The sequence below is a fragment of the Pelodiscus sinensis genome, chromosome 5 (assembly GCF_052426305.1).
Source record: "Pelodiscus sinensis isolate ZL-2025 chromosome 5, ASM5242630v1, whole genome shotgun sequence".
Lineage (NCBI taxonomy): Eukaryota > Metazoa > Chordata > Testudines > Trionychidae > Pelodiscus > Pelodiscus sinensis.
In genome coordinates, this window is record NC_143056.1 from 59,466,071 (window position 1) to 59,480,595 (window position 14,525).

General features: G+C 39.2%; 1 protein-coding gene across 22 annotated transcripts in view; it reads left to right on the forward strand.

The window, feature by feature from the left end:
• The window catches only part of RYR3 (ryanodine receptor 3), a 522,680-nt gene that overhangs the window by 489,479 nt on the left and 18,676 nt on the right, over positions 1 to 14,525 (forward strand). For all 22 annotated transcript variants that reach the window (XM_025189447.3, XM_075927047.2, XM_075927048.2 and 19 more), the window contains 4 exons: positions 1,550 to 1,747; positions 3,131 to 3,261; positions 11,922 to 11,964; positions 12,521 to 12,648. In XM_025189447.3, coding sequence (XP_025045232.1) covers positions 1,550 to 1,747; positions 3,131 to 3,261; positions 11,922 to 11,964; positions 12,521 to 12,648 — 500 coding nt within the window. The remainder of the gene's footprint in view (positions 1 to 1,549; positions 1,748 to 3,130; positions 3,262 to 11,921; positions 11,965 to 12,520; positions 12,649 to 14,525) is intronic.

Below are 14,525 nucleotides of genomic sequence, written 5' to 3' on the forward strand. Positions count from 1 at the left end.
AGAAAGCAAAAAAAATACCCACTGGGCCTTGACCAGCTTGGCCAAATGGGAAAAAATTCCTTTTAACCAGAAAATAGGCAGTGGGTCATACCATAAGTGCCCTATACTAATTCAGATCCTATGCTAATGGACCTAGAAATGTCTGGGGAGTATTTAAGTAGACTATGGAAGGAGTGCAAAAGCCAGTCAGCCCACCTACTCCCCAAAGTTCAGCCATGGGAGGCAGAAAATCTGAGGCAGAGGGACCCAGCCCCCAGTATCACCAGTCATGTGCTCTCTCCTGGGCTACTGGCTCATCCTTGCTGATCTAACCAATCCTCAGTGGTGGCACGTGGAAGTTTATTATACCAGTCTATCTCAACATTACAATAATTATTTAATAAAGCATTGGTTTTACCTTTGCATCAACCTTAATGTTGATAAATGTAAAGTATTGCACATTGGAAAAAATAATCCCAACTATACATACAATATGATGGGATTAGCTATAACTACTCAAGAGCTCTCTTGGAGTCATTGTGGATAGTTCTCTGAAAACATGCACTTAATATACAGTGGCAGTCAAAAAAAGCAAACGGAATGTTTGGAATAATTAAAAAAGGGATAGAGAGTAAAACAAGAGAACATTTTATTGCCTCTATATGAAACCATGGTATGCCCACATCTTGAATACTGCATACAGATGCAGTTGCCTCATCTCAAAAAAGATATATTGGCATTGGAAAAGGTTCAGAGAAGGGCAACAGAATGGGTCCCATATGAAGAGAGATGAAAAAGACTGGGACTTTTCAGCTTAGAAAAGAGGAGTCTAAGGGCGGATATGATAGAGGTGTATAAAAAATGAATAAGTAAAAGTTATTTACTTGTTCCCATGACATAAGAACTAGGAGTCACCAAATGAAATTAATAGATAGTGGGTTTAAAACAAACAAAAATAAGTTTTTCTTCATGTAGCGTACAGTCATCCTGTGGAACTCCTTGCTAGGGGAGGTTGCAAAGACAAGGACTTTAACAGGGTTCAAGAACTATATAAATTCATGAAGGTTAGCCATTCATCAATGGCTATTAGCCAGGATGGTCAGGAATGATGTTTCTAGCCTCAGTTAGAGGCTTGGAATGGGTGACAGGAGAGAGAATGACTTGATGATTCCCTATTCTGTTCACTCCCTCTGGGGCATCTGGCATTGGCCACTATTGGAAGACAGGATACTGGGCTAGATGGACATTTGGTCTGACTCAGTATGGCCATTCTTATGTTCTTATTCTTTTCATGTTCATTTTTGCATTTGTACACTCTAACAGAAAGATTTATAAATTGAGCTACTGTTGAAATTGCTTCTTTTACATCGTGTGTGAGGTGCAATGATGAGGTCACGTAGGAAGTCTGAACTCATGTTGTATCTCTGCTTCTCTTGTTCTGAAGATGAAGAACATCACTTATTAGGACTCCACTTAGCACTTTACATGAGCTTTTTATTCCCTATTTCTAAGAGAGTGGAAAAAAGCTGAAGTTATTCTATGTGTGTAAGTGTTTACTTCTCCATTCCAGGTGACAGAAGAACCATTAGAGGAGTTAGAGGAAGACTCTGATCTGTGGAACTCATTTGAGGAAGAGGAAGAAGACGAGGGAATGGTGTTTTTTGTTTTACAAGAAAGTACTGGTTACATGGCACCAACACTCAGGGCTCTGGCTATTATTCATACTATCATCTCCTTTGTCTGTGTGATTGGATACTATTGTCTAAAGGTGAGTTGTGTGTATGTTTGAAGCCCAGTTATTTATGGATGCTTGGTAGGCAACTAACTCCATGTCACTATTCTGAGATGTTCAACTCTTCAGTTCCAATTGAAAGTAGATAAATACCGAAGTCATAGCACACATATGAGCTGAGTTCAAAATAATTATTTTTGTCTATATTCTTAAGCATCCATCACCTTCATATCTGAATGACTTCCACAGAACTGGTAGGCATCTTATTGTTTTGAAGAAAACAATACAGTGTAATTTCGTTTAAAATATTCAGCGTTTAAAGCCTAATTAATCACATGAAAAGCAGTCAAACTTCTTTCTTGATTCTTGTGGGGAATAACTTGAGGGAAGAGAAGGTTTAGTACCTCCCTCTCTATTCTGCTCTTGGAGTTTTTGGTAGGCAATGGGAAGCATTGTCTGAACAGATGCTGTCATGTCTTGAATCAATGCATTCTTTACCACCCTAAGCACACACTCATTTCAATTAACTCCACCAACTTTTGAGATACTGCTGGCTTGCTCACCAGGGATATTTGGAACATGCTACACCAGTGCAACCACTACATAATAGATTCTCTGGCCTTTGATTTCCACCTAGATTTGTAGTCAAGACAATCACATACAGCATCTAGACTTTGCTTTGATTATTCTTTTCTGCCAGAAGTTTCATTTGACTTTTAGGGTCTGTCTAGACTACACACTTCTTTCAAAAAAAGCTTTTTCAAAAGAATCTTTTGAAAAAGCTTCTTTCAAAATAGATCATCTAGATACCTAAAACTTTTTCGAAAAAGCAATCCGCTTTTTCGAAAGAGAGCAGCCAGGCAATCTGGATGCTCTCTTTTGAAAAAGCCCTCTTTGCAGTCAAGAACGCCTTTTTTGAAAGAGCTCTTTTGAAAAAAGGCGTTCTTCTTCATATAATGAGGTTTACCGCTGTCGAAAAAACTGCCGCATTCTTTCGATTTAATTTCGAAAGAACGCAGCAGCAGTCTAGACACAGGTGAAGTTTTTTTGAAAAATGGCCACTTTTTTTGAAAAAACCCTGTGGTCTAGACATAGCCTTAGACTAAATATACTTTATCTTTCATATAAACAACTTCTAAGTGACTGAACATACTGCTTAAAAAGCCCTGACACAGCTTTATGGTTGCTCCTAAATACAATATTCTTACAAAAGCAGTATCAGAACTCCTTCGTTATTCTTCTGAGGTATGTATCCCTCCAAATCCCACCACTGCCAGGAGTAGCCAGTTCCTAGAATATACCCAGTTCCAACACATGGAATCAGGCACTATTCCGAATGTTAGTTTTACACTATAGAGAGACCTAATTGTTTCTAAGAAATGTCTGAACCATTACAAACATTTTAAATGTTTTCCAAAGGTTCCTCTGGTTGTATTTAAGCGAGAAAAGGAAATTGCCAGGAAGTTGGAATTTGATGGTTTGTACATTACAGAGCAACCCTCAGAGGATGACATTAAAGGACAATGGGATCGCCTGGTCATAAACACTCCGTAAGTAAAACAAGACATAAAAAAAAAATCTAAAGATACTATTGCTCACCAAACTTTGCAGTGGAATCTCACTACTTAGTCCACACCAAAAAATGCTTATCTTTAAGGATGTTCAGAGGCGGGTAATCGTGTAGTCGATACAATTTGTACCTACTACATGATTAGTCGATAAGGGAAAGTGCTCAGAAGGAGCTATCCCCGCTGTGGCTCTGCAGTTTAAATATAGTAAGAGCCGGGAGTGCAGGCAGCCCCACTCCTACTACATTTAAATTGCAGAGCCACAGCGGGGATAGCTCCTTGACCCAGTGCGAGCCGGGATTGAGGCAGGCTTGCTCAGTCCCAGCTTGTGCCAGATCCAGCAGCCCCTGTCCGAAGAATCAGCCCTGGCCACGACAGACAGGAGCTGTTGCTGGAGCAGCAGCTTTTTGCGGCAGCCAGGACTGGCCATGAACAGGAGCTGCTCCTGAAACAGCCTTCCCTGACATCTCCGCACTGCTGCCTCTTTTACACCCACTCCCCCCAGCACCGGCTCCTGCTCCCCCCACATTTGCTGCCTCTGCAAGAGGCGGGGGAGGGAGGGGGGGAAATAAGCCTAGTCAGGTAGTCGACTAATCAACTGGTCTTTTACATCCCTAGTTATCTTTCTTGCATCCTCATGAAGATTTATTGGCAGATGTGGTTTTGAGGTCTGATATTAGTAAGGATCTGTTTACATCACAAATGTCACATCAGAGAATGTAGTTCTTGTAGTTTTTCTTCCTTCTGTGTATTTTTCTGTGGTTTGATTTGTCAATAGCTAAATGAATTACAATGCTTAATTTATAACTTCAAAGCTTTTTTGAGTTTCTCCTTTCACCCTTTCCCCTAAGAAATTTCACAAATGAATCACTTGGGAAAACTTTTTGGCTTTTGCACATCTTTTTGTTTTATTATATTATTCTTTCTTTTTTAGTTCATATAATAAACAGGTACATTTTCCCCTCTTCATCGAACAAAATTAGTGTACAGCAAGAGGCTTAAACCTGGTGTAAAAAAGCATTATCTGACTTTGCTATTGTTTACAAACCGGACAAAAAAGAGTGTAGAATTCACACAGTGATCCATAGTAGTCTTATTTGCTATTCTATGCGCAAATTATACAAATGCAGGCAACAGAGAAAGGAAAAAAACAAAAGGATGTAACAATGTTCAGCAACAGTCAGTTCAGAAGGTCACTTGGGTTTTCTTTCCATTGTTGTTAAAGTGGTTAGAAGAGATAGATATGAGGCACTTTGAAAATATTAAGATTTCAAATTACTGTTTGCATGTTAAATGCAGCCAAACTGATTATTCTTCAGTGTAGTGGATTGAACACAGAATAATGCTTAATCGGAAGAGAATTATATAGAACCTTTATTGATGATTACTTTTCAAAGACAGTTAATCTACAAATATCACTAGTGGGCTATCTCATGCAGATGTACTGTGCGTAGCTAGATACAAGTACACCATTATAGTTTTTTAATTTTTAATCAAATAAAACGTAGAAAATTGCACATCAAAATTACATATTACTTATGCCCTGTTATGCTGTTGCTGTGTAGTAGGTAAGCTGTGCCTAACATAGTCTCTGTTCCCAAAGGACAAAAAGGCACATAATGCTACAGAACTGTAAAATACAGTAGAGAATAAGCGTTGAGTGGTTTGTAGTGTTTATAATTGGAATGATTCATTGAATAAGTTGGTTCTTCTTTGAATGACTATTCCATACACAGTCTCCTGTAGGTGTATGTGGGCCCAATGCTCTCAAATAAATGACTTGTGTCAGAATTACTTAAAGGTAGCACATGCTACCTCCCTATTTTTGTGCATGGAACTCACAGTACAAAGAGATGTGGCTGCCACATCCCTCTCAGTTCCTTCTTACCTCCCATGGCAGTAGCTGGAATTCCCCATCACTTTTCAGCTTTGGTTCTATTCTCTTAGCTGGTTTGTCAGAAAGAGCAATTCTCTTATCTGTATATAGCTGTAATTTGAGAATTAACTAATTCTTTGGGGCTGGGAGCTAATATGCAAAAATTGGCAGGATTTAACAAGGTGCCATGTACAGGGCTGTAGTCTCCATAAGTAATAGGCACAAAAGGAGACCTGAAGAATAAAAAGGGGCATGTGCATTAAGGTACAGCTACAGCTACCTGTAAAGGCAATGTGTGTCTCTTCAGTGTCTAACCCTGGCCATGAAAGGACAAAGAGCTCATTAATGAGTAATACCTCCCCCGCCACCTCCCCTACCCCCCTGCTCCTACGCTCATACTTTTCCCAGGAAGCATCTGAAACTGTTTTTGTCCTTTAAGCCTGATCAAAATTTCATTATTCATCTCACAAAAAGGAACAAATCTTTTAAAAAATAAAGTCCTCTGATGCTGAACTGAGGTCTCCTCACCCACACTGAAACACACCAGCACCAGATGATGCCCTTGACTCTATTCCAGCAGGGTCATCAAGACTGATGCCTTCATCTTCACCACAGAGATTGACACCACTGACCTTAAAGTCATTCTTTCTGGCAAAAAAATATATTGTCTCCTTCTGCCTGACTATCCTTTCCTGCATCTTCCAACCCTGAACACACTAGTTTCAAGCACTTCAGCATCATTAGCATCTTTTATCCTCACAGCACCAAAAAGTTCATCTAAATCACTGATGCTGTCTATTGACATAGGCTGTGCTAACACCAACAATGGTGACTCATCTCTCTGCCTTCTGCTCACCTCAGCTGCTTCCATCAGCACCAGTGGACAGTGTTCAGTGTACAGTGACTGGAATGTTCTTTCCTATATAAGAGGCAATGTGACAAGGAAATTCAATGGATTTTATAACTTTCCAAACTAGGATCACTGCTACCTAATTAACACTTTTCTTGTAAAGCAAATTCTAGTGTGGAGGCTATTTTGTCTGAGATCCCCGTGTAAGAGGTTTTAGTAGTATGTTTTTGAGGAGGTCAGCTACTGTTAGTTTTCCTTCCTTTCCCTGGTACTGCATTGCAGATTAAAGACTGTAACACAAGGCTAGAAAAGAAGAACAATGTGCCAAAATCTTTACTGGTTTAAAACAATTGTAGGCTGTATATTTACAGGTATGAATATGTATTTTTAAAAGCAGACTTTCAAAAAGAATTACAATGTCTGAAAGAAACATTTTGTCAATGAGAAGTCAAAAGAGCTACCTTATCCAGACGTAAACAAATATCTGTCCGTAACTAGACTCCTGTGTAATGAGATACTTAGCACAGTCTCTCCTTAGGAATGGATGGTCTGCTACCTCTGGTATCTACTCGAAACGTATAGCTTTTGCTGCCTATGTATTATTGGGCTGTACCTTTAGAGTATATCTGTGTTTGAAGCTGGAGGTGTAAGTCCCAAATAGAGTGATACATCTGTGCTAGCTTGATCAGAGCAAGCATGCTAAAATAGAGTAGCCACAGCAACATGAACAGCAGGAGGGGATATCCCTCCCAAGTCGATCCCAACCAACACACTAGATACATGCCCAGGGTGACTAGCCTCTCTTCTTGCTCACATCACCACAACTCTACTATATGGTAAACTTACTTGGTCGAACAGAGCTAGAGCAAATATGTCTGCTCAAGCTGGAATTTATACTTCCAGATAGAAGTGTAGGCCAGATTCAGCTGTTGAACCCTTAACAAACACACTAGCAACCTCCTCTACCCCAAAATATTTTCCAGCCCTAGACTAACTTTGTAAGTTAAATATACCATCCACAAGATACATTCAGTACCAGTGTGTCAAACCAGTATCTAAAAAACAGGCTATGGCATCTGCCTGAGTTGACCTAATCAAGAATTTCCCTATTACTGTAGTTGAATTCTTCTACATGTACATGAATTTGCCAGCATATTTTGTGTTTCACATAGTATGTATTGTCTTCGGTCCTCTTTAAATTGCTTCTTTTCTTTTTAACTGAACATGTCTAGCTTTTTCATTAAAAGTTAAGCATGCTAGTTTTGAAGCATTCTTCAAAGATTTCCTGAAGCTTATTTCTAATGCAATTTTTTTTCCTGTATCTCAGGAATAATGTCTGAATTATTAGCAGCCTTTTAATTCTTTATTTTCCTATGGCCAAATCTTAGGTGTTTTCCACTGACTTCATTTTGGTCTATATATTAGGATGACACAGACTGGTAAAAAAATAGAACTAAAAAATTACTTGAAAATATTCTTCTGGAATTGTGCCAATCTGTGTCTTACATCCAGAATGGTCTTTCATTTTGTAAGTAGATAATTGCACATTAGAAAATGTAATGAGAGTCAACAAGCTGAATAATACTCTGTGATGACAGCTTTGATTAATATACAAGTTATTAAAACATAGAAGCAACGTATTTGTGATGAATGAGTCTAGGAAAATGTTAGCAACAACAGAATTCAGTTTACAGGTTAAGGTTCTACATGTGAAATAATTAATTTTGTTTTTTTCCCCACTTAGAAACTAGTTTGTGTAGGAGTTGTATCACCAGTTTCCTACACCAAAACGATAGTGTTACGTTCTGATTATTTTCTGTAACAGGCATTATATCACCAAACTACTGCTGTGCTTTGATTTTCAAGGGAAAATACTACTATGTGAAATGTATACATTCTTGCTATTAATGTTTCTTTTGAAATTTTAAGCCTTATGATATATGTTTGTGGATTAATAGATTTGCAGAGCTGTGAGAAACAATGACATAAGGGCAGTTCTAGAAGAGCGCAAATTATTTTAAAAACATCATTGTCCAGGTACAGTCCACAATAGCACAAGCATTAGGTTTCTTTTTATCCCTCCTTTATCTGGCAGGTGATGATAATCCAGTATTTTCCTGCTCTTCAGGGGCTCCCTCTTCTGCTTCTCCAATTTGACTCCTGCCTCACTCAGAGCAACATGAAGGTAGGCAACCTTCACAGCACATATGGTTGCCATTAAGAACTTGACCAGAAAATCCTAAAATAAAAAGGAAAGAGAAAGGATCAAAACACTTCAACTACATCTCGTGGATTAATTCTTTCCTTTGAAAGGAATACTTGTTTTTTTCCGCTTTCACTGACGTAGTCTAGTGGAATGAGACAGCAACAAGCCTGCCCAGCCTTCCTGGGGGAAAGAAGGAAGCTCAACTGCAGGGGCTGAAACTCTCTCAAAAGGTAGCTGTGGAATGAGGGCATGGCTGAGATGGTCAGACAGAAAAGTGACAGATAGAACCGGTTCAGACACAGAGAGAAGAGGCTCTCTCCTCAAGAGTCTGAGACTATCTCAGGATGAGAACGTTAAGATTTTCAATAAGATCCCTTATTTCATTGACCAGGTCTACTTAACTACTGTATATACCACACTAGTTAAACAAATCCTAGATTCTCCCGAAGAGGTCTTCCTAGTGGTTTTCCAGCAGCTAGAAGAACCAGAGAAACTGAACAACCATTGTAAAGCTGTTCATAACGAAATTCAATGCTAAGCACTTCCTTTTTTGTCAGTGGTTGTCTGGATCCAGGAATACTAGTGCAGAATGCATTTGTTATTTCATAGAACTTACCATTGACTTGTATGTTTCGTTCTCTCTACTCCTAAAGAAAATGTGGGATTCCTTTAATCCTAATTATTTTGTCCAAGGCTACCATTGCATATGGAACTGATAAGGGATACTCCTTCTGCCCTTATGCCATGACCAGCTCCATCAGTATTGCTCTGAGGTCCAGGAACCCTAATTCCCTTCCATAAGTTGTTTAAGAACCAATCCCTTTTCTTTTTAAGTGGGATTGTCAACATTCTTTGACCAAAAACCCACTGAAATTCTTTAAAATGATCATTATGTAAGCATAATATTATTTATTAAAGGACATTTACCACAACAGATCCTCTTGGGTCCTGACTGTCAGACAGGAACTCCCATTATTCTAAAGTTCTGAGCCATTACTTCTCTCACAGGAGAGCTACACATATATGATGTTCTTAAAAATGAACGATGATTAGGATATCTAACTTCTGTTGATGAAGAATCTCACTATGCTATCTCAGCAGACTTGCACCAGTAGATCAATTAGATGAATATGCATCAAGCAATATTTTTTCAGAAAATCACTTATTCTCCCAGTATAAGTATTCCTTTTGGGGCTTTTTTTGGCTATTTTAGAAAATACAAAATTATTTCTTCTGTCTCTGGGTTTTTTGTTCTGTGAGAGCAAAGAGGCCTCAGGGCTCCCTATTCTAGGACATTTCTCTCCAAATCGTTAGGATGAACAATAGGCAAAAGTAAAATGAAGTGTCTGAGAGGAAGCAACATAAAAAAGTCTCATGTGTAGTTGTCATCTCACCTTTCAATACATGTGACCTTAACACTGTCTATTTCTGGGCAGAGCATGACAAATTTGCCAATTTTATCTACATACACACATCACTGGAAAGCCTTTGGGTTTAGGGGTGAGCTCTTGAATGCTTTTACTTACTACGTTATTGCTGCTGGAAACTGGTGTTGAGAAGGTGGCCTCACCTCCCCCCGATTGCAGAGCGAGGAACCCATTTACTTCTAATCTGTTTCTTTGACTCCTGAAAGCAAGCACTTTCACTTCGTTCTCAGTATAATCAAAACTAAAACGCTAGACATTGTCAGCTGGCTCAATGAACAGCCTATACTCCTCCTGCTACAGCATTGCTCCTGTTGAGTGAAAGCTGAACACCACCTTCAGCTAATTAAAATCTGGTTTTGATATGGACCTCAAGTGTCAATCACCTCAATGTACAGAAAATATGATTCTCTCGGTACACCCAATACCTTCTATAGGTTTCAATGCACTTTTTACATACCCTAGGAAATGAAATAAAATAAGTAAATAGGTGCTCTGATTAATACAGCTCAATTAAAGCTATCATTAGCCAAGATACAGGTAGTCATGGAACTAGCCCATTGCATCTGAAACAACCTATACCTTAAGATCTTGGAGCTTTCAAAACAAGCAGCAACACTTGAACCCACATCCAGATAACAGACAACAAAAATATTTCATGAAGACCTTGAAGAGCTCAATAATGTCCAAAGACTGGGGAATATATTATAGGGGCAGTCTTAGGAAAACTATACACTGTCTACCCACCTTCTGGTGGCAAAAGAGTCTGTAACCCTTCTAACACTATATCTGTGTTCCCTTATATATACAGGGCTTTGAGTTTCACTTGTTACTTGAAAGGAACTGTCTTTTGAGGACGCGGCTATTCTGAAAGGCAATCCACCTGTTGGAATAAGGTTTCCTAATATTAGGAGTGTCAGTTTTCTGTCTGGCTTTATGCTGAGGTTTTGGACCCCACAGAGGCATGTGCTAGGATAAAACACTACTTAAATGGTGGGGATGATTGTCAAAAAATTGCAGCTGGGTTGTGGACAAGCCATAGAAAACTATGGAAAAGTAATAATGCACCTTGTTATTTGCAGTACTGAAGTTTGTTATAACTTTTCCATAATTCTCCACTGTTGGCAGCTTGGAGCTGAGATTGGAACTGACAATGGAAAAACGGCTGATAGCTGGGATGCCCACTCTCAGCTACCTAGGATGGAGAGTAGGGGTCTAAAGCTAACAGTGGGAACATGGGGCTGCGAGCAGGGGCCCAAGACAGCTACCGCCCCCTTGGCATAGTCCCACTTTCAGCAGAATCTGTCATTTCTGCAATATGCCAAGTAAAGTAGGGCCTTAATTATGATGACATGTTATCTGATATATTCAGATAATATAAGTGCAACTAATCACCTCTTCTTCTTTGGCTACATCTACCTTTGGAGGTAGGGGTGTGATTCACAGCTCTAGCAGACCTAACTTGTGCTAGTTCTCATCAAGCAAGTACACTAAAAAAATAGTGTAGCAATAGTGTGTGCAGCAGCAAGTGGTGGGCAAGAGCTAGCCACCCTAAGTGCAAACCTGCCTACCTGCTATGAGTTTGCAATCAGGATGGCTTGCCACTGCATGTGGCTACACTACTATTTGGAGGAGAGCTAGCATGAGTATGTCTGCTTAGGCTGGGGCTCTCTCACACTCAACTTCAAATATAGACATCAACTAAACCATCATCCTTATACTTACAGAGTCAGTGTGACTTCTGGTACTGCATGTCTTCGCAAAAATGTCTATTTCTGTGTTTTCAGCCTTGAAAAGAAATGCAATCAAGGCTACTACATTGGCTAACATGCTGAAAAGAATCATCTGCATTGGGAAACTTTTTTATCTTCTCCAAGAATGCAAAGCTAGGTTGTCCCCATGTATGTGTCTTGGGATGGGGACATGGGTTAGGAAGGATTTTCAAATGGATTTGTTGAAGAATGTTATGCCAGCCTTCACAATACTGGGTAATGGTGAGCATTACATGAAAGCAGTCAGTTTTCACTAATAAGTATTTACATGGATGCTACGAAGAGAAAAAACTAGAAGAGACATCGGTGTCACAGTGATTTACAACATTTGAGGGCTAATTTACTGTTTTGCACAAATCCCACTGACATGAAAACTAGTTGTGTTCATAGCCTGAGAGCGGTAGGAGCTTCAAGCACATTGTAATAAAATGCTATCATGAGCATTAATTTTACATTTTTTGTTTTTTGCCTTCATTGATGGGTTGAGTAATTTGAGAACTTTTTATCTACGCAGATCTTTTCCCAACAATTACTGGGACAAGTTTGTAAAACGGAAGGTATGTTCTTTAGATTATTATGGCAAATGTAAGACAAATATAATATGAGCTTAATTCAAATATCTGTATTTTGGGGGGTAAGCATACAAATATTTAAGAATTGCATTTTGTTTTGTGGAACTCATAGTTATGGTAAATCTTGATGGGAATAGTCAGTTGTGATGTGGGTGGGGGAAGAGGAAGAAGAGAGAGTGCTTTGGCTTAATTCCTAGACTCATACATTCTAAATAACTTTGTGCTGTCAATCAGCCATGCAGCTCTAATTTACAGCTATTGTCATCATTAGGATACAAAGCCCCCTCATCCCCCTAAAAAAAGAAAAACATGCCAGCTCAAATTACTTTAAATTATACCAAAGCTTTCAGATAATAGCCTTTTATGCTTCTATTTTTCATTTTTTAAAATGCTTTTTCTCATTCTCTGAGTTCTCACTGTTCTAGCAATACTAGCACTGGAAAACTGAGGTTTTAACATTTTTGACAATTGTTGGATAAAGTGAAGAAAATATGACACGAGTGTCTTGTCCTGACCAGAAGTCCATCTTTTCTCCTTTTAGGTTATAAACAAATATGGTGACTTGTATGGAGCAGAGCGCATAGCTGAACTCTTGGGGTTGGACAAAAATGCTCTAGACTTTAGTCCAGTAGAAGAGACTGAACCAGAGGAGGCATCTCTTGTATCATGGTATGATATTTGGAAATTTAAAAAAAGTTGACCGTAGCTGATTTAAAAAAAATCAGCATGGGAAAATATTTTTAACCTGTTGCTACCACTGCATTATTAAAGAGAAGAACAGATTTGTTAAGCTGGAGTGTCTATTTTCAATACTCTGCTCAGAATTAAAAATCCACACGATAAAGGCTTCTTTGTAGTAATGAAGTAAAATAAACTAGATTTTTAAACATATGTTTGCCACTTAAAATAATGGAACAAAACAGCCTCACACTTCAATGCATATGGCTATAAAGAGTCCATGGGTCCCTGTAAGGGAGCACTGATCACCAAGCAGACCTGGCCAGGGATTTTCCAGTAATGTAGGGTTCATTAGAAAATACCAGTGTTTCACTTCCAACCATAGGCAACATTGTCAGAAAACTGCCTGGTTTCCTGCCAGCTGGCCTGGTGGAATGTAGGGGATTCCTATATCAGGATCCACTGCTCCAGGGCAGCTCTGCCAGGGGGACTGATCTGGGGATGGGCACTTCAGGGCTGCCAGGCTCCCTGCCACAGAGTCGAGAGCAAGATAGCCTTGAGAATCCTGGCTCTAGCTGGGGTACGTTTCATGGCTCCACAGTCAGGAGCCTGGAAACCTAGGGGCTCTCAGGGTGTCTAGACTCCCTGCTGTAGAACTGGAAGCCTGCACCTAAGCCTTGAGGCTCCCAACTCATCCATGGCTTCTGATCAGTCTAGAAACCCTGGGAGAGACAGTTGAACCAGGAACCCTACAATTCACTCTCCTAGGATCAATTCAGTTTGAAATTTTCAGAATGACGTTTTGATGATTTCAAAACTACATTGATTCAGATTTCCCTTCTATAGGAGATTTCCAAAATTCTGCTGTTTATTCTGAAATTAAACATTTTCCAGAAATTTGGAATTTCCTGCTGAACAACTTTTAGCCAATACGGTTACCGAGTGCTTCCCATAGTGCCTTAGGAAGGCCGCATATGGAAATGCTGAGAAAAAAGATTAAGTGAGCAAGTGATCCATTCCTGGAAGGAAGTGCAGAAAACTTCAAAACAATTGTCATGCCATCCTTCCATGGCGTTGGGAAATTACTGTGAAAATGTCACATGAAAGGATGTAGAACTGAAGTAGTTTGGTGCCTTTTCTACAACATTGACGTTTCTAAAATTCTTCACAGTACCTATGTGTTGTTATAATATGACAGCAAAGTAAAAAGAAGGGTGGAAGAAACCTGGGTTTACTTTATAGCTCTTACACTAACTAGATTACACTTCAGTATAACCTTGATAAATTAAAGAATTGACCTGAAGTAAAAAAGATAAAATTCAATAAAAACAAGTGAAAAATACTTCAGTTAGGAAAGAAAAATCAAATGCACAGCCACAAAACGCGGAATAACTGGCTAGATAGTAATACTGCTGAAAAGGATCTAGAGGTTACAGTGGATCATAAATTGAACGTGAGTCAACAGTGTGATGCAGTTGTGGAAAAGACTAATATTGTGAGGTGTATAAACTAGAGTGGTGTATTTATTATTGTTGCTGCACACAATTCAAAACCTTCAACATTTAAGTATATTGACTTGAACTTTAATCACAATGGGCATGTCTTCACTGCACATTTAACTGGGACTTACTGTAGTCCAGGTTTTAGTTTTAACTCCTGCTACCATTTACACACAAATAAAGTCTGACCTGGTTTAAGCCTGTACTGGTTGACCTGGCTTTGGGGAGGGGAAGGGAGGTGGAGGCAGGAATCCACACATTTGCAGTGAAGATGCAAACTAAACCACTCAAGTGTTGATAGTCCTCCAATGCCCTCCCCACAATTTCCCCCAAAGGGCAGACAAGTTATTTCACAAATGCCACAGTAGA